Consider the following 13,322-nt stretch of genomic DNA (forward strand, 5'->3'; position numbering starts at 1 on the left):
TTGTACTTTATCCTTCTAGATGCCCTATGAATATGCTCAAGTTTCTTTCATGTAAAAAAAAAAATCATAAAAGAATTTTAACTCCGCATCTTTCATGGTTGCCTTCTTATCTCTTTACTTTCCCTATTGACTGTGTCTGTGTACTCTAGGTCTCTGCATTCTCCTCTCATTTCAGTCTTTTAACCCCCCGTCACCTGCCTGGCTGCCGCCTTTACCTCTTAGTTGAGATTGCATTAGCAAAGGTTACTAATGACTTTTTTTTTTTAACAGAAAACAATTTTTAATGTTTACATTTCTATGTAATGTTTCATTAAGAAGTTCTACATTAACAAAGCCTTATACACAATTTTTTCACTGTCCAAAGCAATGACGTGTTATTTTGTAGAAAGAGGTATTTTGATAAGATTCAAATAATGAACACTGTATCCATGTAAAGAAAGTTTCCGTTTTAATTCCATTTTCAAATTCTTTCAGTTACCTATTTTTAAACCCTCATTTAAATTGGAAAAACCTGCTATTTTGCTGTCAGTTTTAATGCTGCCTTGCACTTTCATCACGTATAAGATGCTTAATGTATTTTATTTTGTATTTAATGTATTAATTTATTTTATTTTGTATTTAACGTATTTAATTTGTTTTGCCCAATAGGATTAACTTTTTTTTATTATTTATTTATTTTTATTATACTTCAAGTTCTAGGATACATGTGCATAACGTGCAGGTTTGTTACATATGTATACTTGTGCCATGTTGGTGTGCTGCACCCATCAACTCGTCAGCACCCATCAATTCATCATTTATATCATGTATAACTCCCCAATGCAATCCCTCCCCCCTCCCCCCTCCCCTTAATAGGCCCCAGTGTGTGATGTTCCCCTTCTCCAGTCCAAGTGATCTCATTGTTCAGTTCCCACCTATGAGTGAGAACATGCGGTGTTTGGTTTTCTCTTCTTGTGATAGTTTGCTAAGAATGATGGTTTCCAGCTGCATCCATGTCCCTACAAAGGACGCAAACTCATCCTTTTTTATGGCTGCATAGTATTCCATGGTGTATATGTGCCACATTTTCTTAATCCGGTCTGTCACAGATGGACATTTGGGTTGATTCCAAGTCTTTGCTATTGTGAATAGTGCCACAATAAACATACGTGTGCATGTGTCTTTGTAGTAGAATAATTTATAATCCTTTGGGTATATACCCAGTAGTGGGATGGCTGGGTCATATGGTACATCTAGTTCTAGATCCTTGAGGAATTGCCATACTGTTTTCCATAATGGTTGAATTAGTTTACAATCCCACCAACAGTGTAAAAGTGTTCCTATTTCTCCACATCCTCTCCAACACCTGTTGTTTCCTGATTTTTTAATGATTGCCGTTCTAACTGGTGTGAGATGGTATCTCATTGTGGTTTTGATTTGCATTTCTCTGATGGCGAGTGATGATGAGCATTTTTTCATGTGTCTGTTGGCTGTATGAATGTCTTCTTTTGAGAAATGTCTGTTCATATCCTTTGCCCACTTTTTGATGGGGTTGTTTGTTTTTTTCTTGTATATTTGTTTGAGTTCTTTGTAGATTCTGGATATTAGCCCTTTGTCAGATGAGTAGATTGCAAAAATTTTCTCCCATTCTGTAGGTTGCCTATTCACTCTGATGGTAGTTTCTGTTGCTGTGCAGAAGCTCTTTAGTTTAATTAGATCCCATTTGTGAATTTTGGCTTTTGTTGCCGTTGCTTTTGGTGTTTTAGACATGAAGTCCTTGCCCATGCCTATGTCCTGAATGGTACTACCTAGATTTTCTTCTAGGGTTTTTATGGTATTAGGTCTAACATTTAAGTCTCTAATCCATCTTGAATTAATCTTCGTATAAGGAGTAAGGAAAGGATCCAGTTTCAGATTTCTACTTATGGCTAGCCAATTTTCCCAGCACCATTTATTAAATAGGGAATCCTTTCCCCATTTCTTGTTTCTCTCAGGTTTGTCAAAGATCAGATGGCTGTAGATGTGTGGTATTATTTCTGAGGACTCTGTTCTGTTCCATTGGTCTATAGCTCTGTTTTGGTACCAGTCCCATGCTGTTTTGGTTACTGTAGCCTTGTAGTATAGTTTGAAGTCAGGTAACGTGACGCCTCCAGCTTTGTCCTTTTGACTTAGGATTGTCTTGGCAATGTGGGCTCTTTTTTGATTCCATATGAACTTTAAAGCCGTTTTTTCCAATTCTGTGAAGAAACTCATTGGTAGCTTGATGGGGATGGCATTGAATCTATAAATAACCTTGGGCAGTATGGCCATTTTCACGATATTGATTCTTCCTATCCATGAGCATGGTATGTTCTTCCATTTGTTTGTGTCCTCTTTGATTTCACTGAGCAGTGGTTTGTAGTTCTCCTTGAAGAGGTCCTTTACATCCCTTGTAAGCTGGATTCCTAGGTATTTTATTCTCTTTGAAGCAATTGTGAATGGAAGTTCATTCCTGATTTGGCTCTCTGCTTGTCTGTTACTGGTGTATAAGAATGCTTGTGATTTTTGCACATTAATTTTGTATCCTGAGACTTTGCTGAAGTTGCTTATCAGCTTAAGGAGATTCTGGGGTGAGACAATGGGGTTTTCTAAATATACAATCATGTCATCTGCAAACAGGGACAATTTGACTTCTTCTTTTCCTAACTGAATACCCTTGATTTCTTTCACTTGCCTGATTGCCCTAGCCAGAACTTCCAACACTATGTTGAATAGGAGTGGTGAGAGACGGCATCCCTGTCTTGTGCCAGTTTTCAAAGGGAATTTTTCCAGTTTTTGCCCATTCAGTATGATATTAGCTGTGGGTTTTGTCATAAATAGCTCTTATTATTTTGAGGTACGTTCCATCAATACCAAATTTATTGAGCGTTTTTAGCATGAAGGGCTGTTGAATTTTGTCAAAAGCCTTTTCTGCATCTATTGAGATAATCATGTGGTTCTTGTCTTTGGTTCTGTTTATATGCTGGATTACGTTTATTGATTTGCGAATGTTGAACCAGCCTTGCATCCCAGGGATGAAGCCCACTTGATCATGGTGGATAAGCTTTTTGATGTGCTGCTGAATCCGGTTTCCCAGTATTTTATTGAGGATTTTTGCATCAATGTTCATCAGGGATATTGGTCTAAAATTGTCTTTTTTTGTTGTGTCTCTGCCAGGCTTTGGTATCAGGATGATGTTGGCCTCATAAAATGAGTTAGGGAGGATTCCCTCTTTTTCAATTGATTGGAATAGTTTCAGAAGGAATGGTACCAGCTCCTCCTTGTACCTCTGGTAGAATTCAGCTGTGAATCCATCTGGTCCTGGACTTTTTTTGATGGGTAGGCTATTGATTGTTGCCTCAATTTCAGAGCCTGCTATTGGTCTATTCAGGGATTCAACTTCTTCCTGGTTTAGTCTTGGGAGAGTGTAAGTGTCCAGGAAATTATCCATTTCTTCTAGATTTTCTAGTTGATTTGCGTAGAGGTGTTTATAGTATTCTCTGATGGTAGTTTGTATTTCTGTGGGGTCGGTGGTGATATCCCCTTTATCATTTTTTATTGTGTCTATTTGATTCCTCTCTCTTTTCTTCTTTATTAGTCTTCCTAGCGGTCTGTCAATTTTGTTGATCTTTTCAAAAAACCAACTCCTGGATTAATTGATTTTTTGGAGGGTTTTTTGTGTCTCTATCTCCTTCAGTTCTGCTCTGATCTTAGTCATTTCTTGCCTTCTGCTACCTTTTGAATGTGTTTGCTCTTGCCTCTCTAGTTCTTTTAATTGTGATGTTAGAGTGTGGATTTTAGATCTTTCCTGCTTTCTCTTGTGGGCTTCTAGTGCTATAAATTTCCCTCTACACACTGCTTTAAATGTGTCCCAGAGATTCTGGAATGTTGTATCTTTGTTCTCATTGATTTCAAAGAACATCTTTATTTCTGCTTTCATGTCCTTATGTACCCAGTAGTCATTCAGGAGCAGGTTGTTCAGTTTCCATGTAGTTGAGCGGTTTTGATTGAGTTTCTTAGTCCTGAGTTCTAGTTTGATTGCACTGTGGTCTGAGAGACAGTTTGTGATAATTTCTCTTCTTTTACATTTGCTGAGGAGTGCTTTACTTCCAATTATGTGGTCAATTTTGGAATAAGTGCGATGTGGTGCTGAGAAGAATGTATATTCTGTTGATTTGGGGTGGAGAGTTCTATAGATGTCTATTAGGTCAGCTTGGTGCAGAGATGAGTTCAATTCCTGGATATCCTTGTTAACTTTCTGTCTCGTTGATCTGTCTAATGTTGACAGTGGAGTGTTGAAGTCTCCCATTATTATTTTATGGGAGTCTAAGTCTCTTTGTAAGTCTCTAAGGACTCGCTTTATGAATCTGGGTGCTCCTGTATTGGGTGCATATATATTTAGGAGAGTTAGCTCTTCCTGTTGAATTGATCCCTTTACCATTATGTAATGGCCTTCTTTGTCTCTTTTGATCTTTGATGGTTTAAAGTCTGTTTTATCAGAGACTAGGATTGCAACCCTTGCTTTTTTTTTGTTCTCCATTTGCTTGGTAAATCTTCCTCCATCCCTTTATTTTGAGCCTATGTATGTCTCTGCATGTGAGATGGGTCTCCTGAATAGAGCAGCCTGATGGGTCTTGACTCTTTATCCAGTTTGCCAGTCTGTGTCTTTTAATTGGAGCATTTAGTCCATTAACATTTAAGGTTAATATTGTTATGTGTGAACTTGATCCTGCCATTATGATATTAACTGGTTATTTTGCTTGTTCGTTGATGCAGTTTCTTCCTAGCCTCGATGGTCTTTACATTTTGGCATGTTTTTGCAATGGCTGGTACCGGTTGTTCCTTTCCATGTTTAGGACTTCCTTCAGGGTCTCTTGTAAGGCAGGCCTGGTGGTGACAAAATCTCTAAGCATTTGCTTATCTGTAAAGGATTTTATTTCTCCTTCACTTATGAAACTTAGTTTGGCTGGATATGAAATTCTGGGTTTAAAATTCTTTTCTTTAAGAACGTTGAATATTGGCCCCCACTCTCTTCTGGCTTGTAGAGTTTCTGCCGAGAATCTGCTGTTAGTCTGATGGGCTTCCCTTTGTGGGTAACCCGACCTATCTCTCTGGCTGCCCTTAAGATTGTTTCCTTCATTTCAACTTTGGTGAATCTGGCAATTATGTGTCTTGGAGTTGCTCTTCTGGAGGAGTATCTTTGTGGCGTTCTCTGTATTTCCTGAATTTGACTGTTGGCCTGTCCTACTAGGTTGGGGAAGTTCTCCTGGATGATATCCTGAAGAGTGTTTTCCAAGTTGGTTCCATTTTCCCCCTCACTTTCAGGCACCCCAATCAGACGTAGATTTGGTCTTTTTACATAATCCCATACTTCTTGCAGGCTTTGTTCGTTTCTTTTTCTTCTTTTTTCTTTTGGTTTCTCTTCTCGCTTCATTTCATTCATTTGATCCTCAATCGCTGATACTCTTTCTTCCAGTTGATCGAGTCGGTTACTGAAGCTTGTGCATTTGTCACGTATTTCTCGTGTCATGGTTTTCATCTCTGTCATTTCGTTTATGACCTTCTCTGCATTAATTAGTCTAGCTGTCAGTTCTTCCACTCTTTTTTCAAGATTTTTAGTTTCTTTGCGCTGAGTACGTAATTCCTCCTTTAGCTCTGAGAAGTTTGATGGACTGAAGCCTTCTTCTCTCATCTCGTCAAAGTCATTCTCTGACCAGCTTTGATCCTTTGCTGGCGATGGGCTGCGCTCCTTTGCAGGGGGAGATGCGCTCTTATTTTTTGAATTTTCAGCTTTTCTACCCTGCTTTTTCCCCATCTTTGTGGTTTTATCTGTCTCTGGTCTTTGATGATGGTGACGTACTGATGGGGTTTTGGTATAGGTGTCCTTCCTGTTTGATAGTTTTCCTTCTAACAGTCAGGACCCTCAGCTATAGGTCTGTTGGAGATTGCTTGAGGTCCACTCCAGACCCTGTTTGCCTGGGTGTCAGCAGCAGACGTTGCAGGAGATAGAATATTGCTGAACAGCAAGTGTACCTGTCTGATTCTTACTTTGGAAGCTTCCTCTCAGGGGTGTACTCCACCCTGTGAGTTGTGGGGTGTCAGACTGCCCCTAGTGTGGGATGTCTCCCAGTTAGGCTACTCAGGGGTCAGGGACCCACTTGAGCAGGCAGTCTGTCCGTTCTCAGATCTCAACCTCCGTGTTGGGAGATCCACTGCTCTCTTCAAAGCTGTCAGACAGAGTCGTTCGTGTCTGCACAGGCCTCTGCTGCTTCCCCTGTTGTTTTTTAGCTGTGCCCTGTCCCCAGAGGTGGAGTCTACAGAGACAGGCAGGTTTCCTTGAGCTGCTGTGAGCTCCACCAAGTTCGAGCTTCCCAGCGGCTTTGTTTACCTACTTAAGCCTCAGCAATGGCGGGCACCCCTCCCCCAGCCTCGCTGCTGCCTTGCGGTTAGATCGCCGCAGACTGCTGTGTTAGCAGTGAGGGAGGCTCCGTGGGCGTGGGACCCTCCCGGCCAGGTGTGTGATATATTCTCCTGGTGTGCCCGTTTGCTTAAAGCGCAGTATTGGGGTGGGAATTACCCGATTTTCCAGGTGTTGTGTGTCTCAGTTCCCCTGGCTAGGAAAAGGGATTCCCTTCCCCCTTGCGCTTCCCAGGTGAGGCGATGCCTCGCCCTGCTTTAGCTCTCGCTGTTCAGGCTGCAGCAGCTGACCAGCACCGATTGTCCAGCACTCCCCAGTGAGATGACCCCAGTACCTCAGTTGAAAATGCAGAAATCACCGGTCTTCTGTGTCACTCGCGCTGGGAGTTGGAGACTGGAGCTGTTCCTATTCGGCCATCTTGCTCCGCCCCCCCTACTAATGACTTCTTAATAGCAAAGTATAATGGACATTTTCAGATCTGAATTTGACTGATCTGCTGCATTTAATACTGTTATCTATGACATCTTTTCTATTTTTATGAATTTTTCAAAGGTAAGGACAATACTTGCTTTTTGTAGAAAATTTAAACATTACAGAGTCATAAAGATTCTTATGCTTTCTTTGAAACTTTATTCTCCCTGTGTTTCTGTGACTCTTTTCTGATACTGATCCTGCTCTTACCACTCTGGCTAATTTCTTAGCGTATACTTTGTAGGTTTTTCATTCACTGCCAACCCCTTGCATGTTGGTGTTCAATTGGATCCAGTGCTCAAACTTTTTTTCATTTGAAATTTCCCTGCAAAGTAATTTAGTTTTCTCTCATGACCCTAGCTATCACTCAGTGATTGCCAGCTCAGTATCTCTAACTCAGATCAGATCACTTTCCAAAGTGCCAATACCCATACATCCTCTTTCTTACATGCATGATTGTTCATAAATCTCATAGACACTTCAAACTTCAGGAGTCCAAAATGAAAACTAGAACCATTTCTTGAAGTCTGTGCCATTTTCTCTATTACCTAGTCATTGTCATTGCCTTTGGTCTAATGTGTCAAGCCAGAGCCTTACCCCAGATTCCTTTCTCTTTTTCACCCTTTGTATCCAATTTGTCACTAATTTCAATAGAATCTTCTCAACATGTCTCATATATTTCTCAGTATTATCATTCACAGTGTCGCTGTTTGAGTTCAGACTCTTTTATTTCTTGTCTACATGAAAACTTAAGTGATCTCGTTGCCTTCTGTCTTAACCTGACTTCAGTCCATCTTTTACTCTGTAAATAATTGTCCTTAAACACTCAAATATGACCATATCATTCTTCTGCTTAAAATAATGTCTCCCCATTAGCTTCACTGTAAATCCCACAGGAGAGATTCCAACCTCCTTAGCATACCACCCAAAGCCTTTGTTAACTGGCCTTTGCCTATCTTTCTAGCTGATGTCAAGACTAGGTCTCAAGGAACTGAAATTAGAATGGATTATTCTATTGTGTCAAGTAACAGAAAGAAGCTGCCAGTTGAATATGAACTGAAGTATTTAAAAGTTTCAGATGGTCAAATCAGAGACATGATGATATTTGAGAGTAAAAATGAAAATTACAGAAAGACCTAAAAGGGCTGCCTATAACTAAAGAGGAAGGAGCATAAGATGAAGAACACAGAAAATAAGATGTTGGAAACTATCACCAAGAGTCACTGAAATGTCTATAGCATTGAGCTTATGATGGGTTGGTATGCTAGGCTGACTTAAAGGATCAGATTTAAGGTGGAGACTGATAGAAAAATCTGTGATATGTCTGATCATCTTTCTCTTCTATATAAAAGACTTTATTGGCTCCCTATCAACTATAGGACAAAATCCAAGATTTTCAAATGACCTAAGAGGGCCTCTGTATTTAGGCTTCTTTTTATCTCTGCAAACTTACCTCCTTCCCCCTGCCCTCTTTATCTTTAGGTTCCATCAGCACTAAATATCTGCCGCTCTTTTCTCATGTTTCTTCTGCCAAGATTGTCCTTAATTTCCTCATTTTCTGGGTAAATGCCTGTTCATTCTTTAAGACCCTAAACAGACTCTCCACCTCCAGGACGCTCCCCCTGAATCTTCCTCACTCCCAGAGTTACCCATCCATCCATCCATGCATTTATTTGTTTGTTTATTATTGAGAAAATATTTATTGAGTGCTTAATATGGGCCAGATTCTATGTCATGTAATGGGAACACCATGGTGAATAAGATAGGCCACACATGACCTTTAGCAGTGGTTACACGTATAACAGAATAATCGGAAATAAAATAATTACCAATTTCATAAATGTTTTGAATAAAAGAAACAATGAACTATCATACAGAAAAATGCGGATGAGCGGTAGAGAGGCAAACCACTTTAGTATAAGGTTAAGCCATTAAAAGTTGTTGCTCTTCAAACTGTTTGTGTCCCATAAAATAGTTTTACATAGTTTAACCTAATAGTTGACTTTCTGAGGAATTGACATTTAAGCTGAAACCTAAAGGATGAGGTGGAATTGGCCATGCTGGCTAAGCCTATAATTCAGCATGTTTCAGGAACCAAATGAAAAGAATTGAGAAAAAGAGGCAGTGAAACAAGACAAGTAAGAGACAGACGTAGGGCACATCATGTAGGACCTTATGGGAGATTGGATTTGATTTTCATTAAAATGTAAAGCCACTGGAGTTTTTTAAGATCCGTCTGTTTACAGTGTGGGACTAGAATAAAAGGGAGTAAGGGTGGAAAAATGCTATTAAGAGGTTGATGTAAGGAGACAATTTGGTGTTGCCTTATTTGTGCAGAGTTGGGAATCAGGCTGCCTTTGGTTGAATCCTGGATATGCCATTTATTAGCCACGTTACTTCATGTTCAAATTTTGAGTTTTACTCAAATTCTCTAAACCTCGGTTTATCTATCTGTGAAACAGAGACAATGATAGGACCAACTTCATAGGTTTGGCCTTGAGATTGAATGAGATAATCCATTGCAAACACTAAGCAGTCCTTGATGGAGAATAAACACTAGCTAGGTACTAGAGATTAATAGCCCAAGTGAGAGATGGTAGTGGCCTGGACTAAGTTGACAGTATATTTGGAGACAAGTGAATGGATATGAGGCCTATTGTGGAGGTTTAAATATCTGGATTGAGTAATGTACTGGATTTGACAGTTGAGGGAGAAGGATTTTTCAATTATGACTCCTGGACTTCTGTCAAAAGGAGTGGAGAGGGTTGTGTTGCACTTTCCTGAATTGGTGAAGGTCTGTGTGGTACAGATTTTAGTTATATAAATGTCTCTATATATACTATATAAAGCAGGAATGAAATAAAGGAAAAAGGTAAGCATCATACAATGTTGGAGAAAATGGCTATTAAGTATTTTAGGGGTCTCTCAGAATCTTGCATGAGGTACATGAAACACTTTTAGTTAATATTATGTTTATACCACAGTGTCTGTAATATGTAAAATTTTTAAATTTGTATATTGTTTGTTCCCATGGTATAAGATGTTGGAAATTTCTACTGTACTATGTGATAGGCAGTGAACAATTAAGCTTATATGTTTCTTTTGTCTTTATATTAAAGTTGATTTGTAATCATTCCATCTGCTTCTCTTACAGAATGGAGCTTGCTTGATATTTCTCTAGATAAAGAATTTAAGGAGAGTATCTATCTGTGTTCTCTTTGGCAACTGAGAATCTGCCCTTGGAAACAGCAGGCACCATGGGGAAGCGGGATAATCGGGTAGCCTATATGAATCCTATCGCAATGGCCAGATGGAGAGGCCCAACTCAATCTGTGGGCCCAACAATCCAAGATTATCTAAATCGACCAAGGCCCACCTGGGAAGAAGTAAAGAAACAATTAGAAAATAAAAAAACAGGCTCAAAAGCATTAGCTGAATTTGAAGAAAAAATGAATGAAAATTGGAAGAAAGAACTTGAAAAAAGCAGAGAGAAATTATTAAGTGGAAATGAGAGCTCATCTAAAAAAAGAGAAAGAAAGAGAAAAAAAAAGAAGAAATCTTGTCGGTCTTCATCTTCTTCATCAAGCTCTGATTCTTCAAGCAGTTCTTCCGATTCTGAGGATGAAGAAAAGAAACAAGGAAAAAAAAGAAAGAAAAAGAAGAACCGTTCATACAAATCATCCCAAAGCTCTACGTATGAATCAGAATCAGAGAGCAAGGAGTCTGTAAAAAAGAAAAAGAAGTCAAAGGATGAAACAGAGAAAGAAAAGGATATAAGAAGCCTCAGCAAGAAGAGAAAGAAAAGTTATCCTGATGATAAACCTTTATCATCTGAGTCCTCATCTGAATCAGATTATGAAGAAGATGTGCAAGCAAAAAAGAAGAGAAGGTGTGAAGAGCGAGAACAAGCAAAGGAAAAAGTGAAGAAGAAGAAGAAGAAGAAACAGCACAAGAAACGTAGTAAGAAGAAGAAAAAGAAGTCTGGATCAAGTCACAAGTCAAGATAACATCAAGAAAAAAAGCAAGAATAAGTTTGCCAAGTTTCCCTGTGTTAGTAGAATTATTTCTGGACTTTGAGTTGCCTATCAAATCCCACTGTGCCAGAAAGGGGCATAATGGCTGCTGGCAACTTAAATATACATTTTTCTTTGTTTGCTTGTCCTTCCTTCCAATGGTTAATTCCTCTGAGATCTAAAATTCTGTTGTCATACCAGTGAATAAAATGTTTGAAATTAAAGTAAAATGTGTTAGATAATGAATAACTTTGACAAAAAAAAAGTGTATCTAAGGTTAAATGTATTTAATTTGAATACATCTTTGAAATATCATCATAAGTGAAATATAAACGTAATTTCCAGACAATTGTAGTTGGTGTTTTTGATGCAAGGACTTAATATTGATGTCTCAAATTCCTTGCTTTTGTAGATAAGTTTAGTTCATTTTACTTTTTTCTTTAATGAATCTTTGTTTACATGGGGAAAGAGCATGTGGGGTGGGAAGGGCAAGTGTTTGCTAATCACTGTGGCTAGCTGAATAGTGTGCCTTTGACTCTTACACATCCTATTTTTGCCAGAGCAGCAGCTATCCTTTTCTTACTTTATGAAATTCTGGGGTGTTGTATGCTGCTTCAAGTGAACAAGAAGGACAGAAGTTTACAGCATAAGTAAGCCCCCATATCTACGAAATTTACCTCTTCTTCAGTACTGTTTACTATACAGTACTGAATAATGTTTAGTGTTACAATATTACATGATTTGAAATAACTTCATACCCATTTTGTATGGGAATCATTCTAAACAGACCCTGATGTTTTTTGATTAAGAAATATTCTGAAAATTTTTTTGCATGTTTTATACTGTTAAGTTTTAATTATCTGACCATATTCTATATAACTGGTGATCCTTTTTTAAGATATGATTTATGCTTAGGATATAAGTTTCAAGTTTGTAGTTTCTTAACTTTGCTATATTAATTTCATTACGGTATTTAATTGCACCCTTGCCAAAATATTTAGCATGTGAAAAGGTTTTTTTTAAACAAATATGTAATGCCTTCATATTGAAGCTGGTTACTGTACGCAAGTTGAGTGCCAGACCTCTAGTACGCCGTGTGTTACATGAAACTACTGCCAAAATCTTAGTAAGATTGTTGTTGAAAAGATTGTTGTCTTAAGCATTAATATTGAATTTATATAGAAGTTAAATGTAGGTGATAATGACATCATTGATGTTCCTGTGTCCATATTTTACTACAATTTGGTGCCTTGTATCTGTTGCTGATTCACTTTTACCACTAGTGTAAAAATAAGTGAAAAAATATTTTTACTTTACATTTTTATATATCAGAGTAACATAAATTATAAATTTGTGTCTCAAAAACCACCTGTGATGGAGGATGTGCTAATTGTAATGTCATAGGTACAAAATATTTTGGCATGATGAAAGGCTCAATAGCTATTGTTTTTAAATAGCAGATTTTATCTCAGCTACCTTCAATCACAAGTAAAATTATAAGGATAAAAAAACATCTGCTACATAAATAACATGTTGGCTTGCCAAATTTTTTGCATTGGAAATACCGGAATCTCTCATTAGGGTTCTTGGAACATATAGTGATGCCATGTTAGATCACCTCGGAGCTTCATAACTTTAGCTTTTTCCTAAAAATATATGTTTATGCTGATAAAAACTATTACATTTATGGGATATTTTGTATCCATATAGAGTTTTTCAGAATTGTTCATTAAAATGCTTTTTATAAGCTTATATTATTTGTAGAATATGGCAAAAGCATTTACAGCTCATCGTATATCTATCTGCTCCCATTCACTTCCAAACCTCTTGTAGTTAGGCAATGCCATTTGACTACTTCAAGCAGAGGGATTGTAAACAGAAGTGATTTTCTATTTCTATTTTGGACTGTAAAAAGTTCTGCATGACCGTCCAGTTTTCTTTTGCCTGTCATGGTGACCTGAATGCAAGATGTTCCAAATGGCATACTTACAAGACGGATGCAACCTGGATCCTTAGGTCGCTATTTAGAAGGGAGTTGACTGGAGTTCTGATGGACTTGCAGTACATTTTTTAAATGTAAGAAATAAACTGTTATGTGTGAAACCACTGAGATTTGGAGTCTTTTTATTACTGCAGAATCACCTAACCTAATCTGACCAATAACACAGAACTCTAGAACACCTATTTCATTATTTACGTAAAATATCTCACCTTCTTGTATCACATTCTTCTGTAGTCTACAGATTGACTCAGAAGTGATATTTATGCCATAGTAGAAGGAAATACTCGTTTTATTTGCATTGGTTTTTGTGTAATGATTGAGGGAGAGAGTGGTCTACCATATTTCATGCTTATCAGAAATGCTGCCTAGGAAATAAAACTACATTATTCTGTTGATTGCAGTTAAAAAGTTCCAGTAAAGT

At 38.0% G+C, this 13,322-nt stretch overlaps 1 protein-coding gene across 4 annotated transcripts in view; it reads left to right on the top strand.

Moving 5' to 3' along the window:
* Positions 1-13,011, top strand: part of FAM133A (family with sequence similarity 133 member A) — a 54,866-nt gene extending 41,855 nt beyond the window's left edge. For 3 of the 4 annotated variants that reach the window (XM_010352965.2, XM_010352966.2, XM_010352964.2), the window contains one exon: positions 10,041-13,002. In XM_010352965.2, the coding sequence (XP_010351267.1) occupies positions 10,144-10,893 (750 nt within the window). In that variant the 5' untranslated portion in view covers positions 10,041-10,143 and the 3' untranslated portion in view covers positions 10,894-13,002. Of the gene's footprint in view, positions 1-10,040 lie in introns of all 4 variants that reach the window. The other variant, XM_010352967.1, reaches the window with a different exon arrangement.
* Positions 13,012-13,322: the final 311 nt, after the last annotated feature.

The sequence above is a fragment of the Rhinopithecus roxellana genome, chromosome 7 (genome assembly GCF_007565055.1).
Source record: "Rhinopithecus roxellana isolate Shanxi Qingling chromosome 7, ASM756505v1, whole genome shotgun sequence".
Lineage (NCBI taxonomy): Eukaryota > Metazoa > Chordata > Mammalia > Primates > Cercopithecidae > Rhinopithecus > Rhinopithecus roxellana.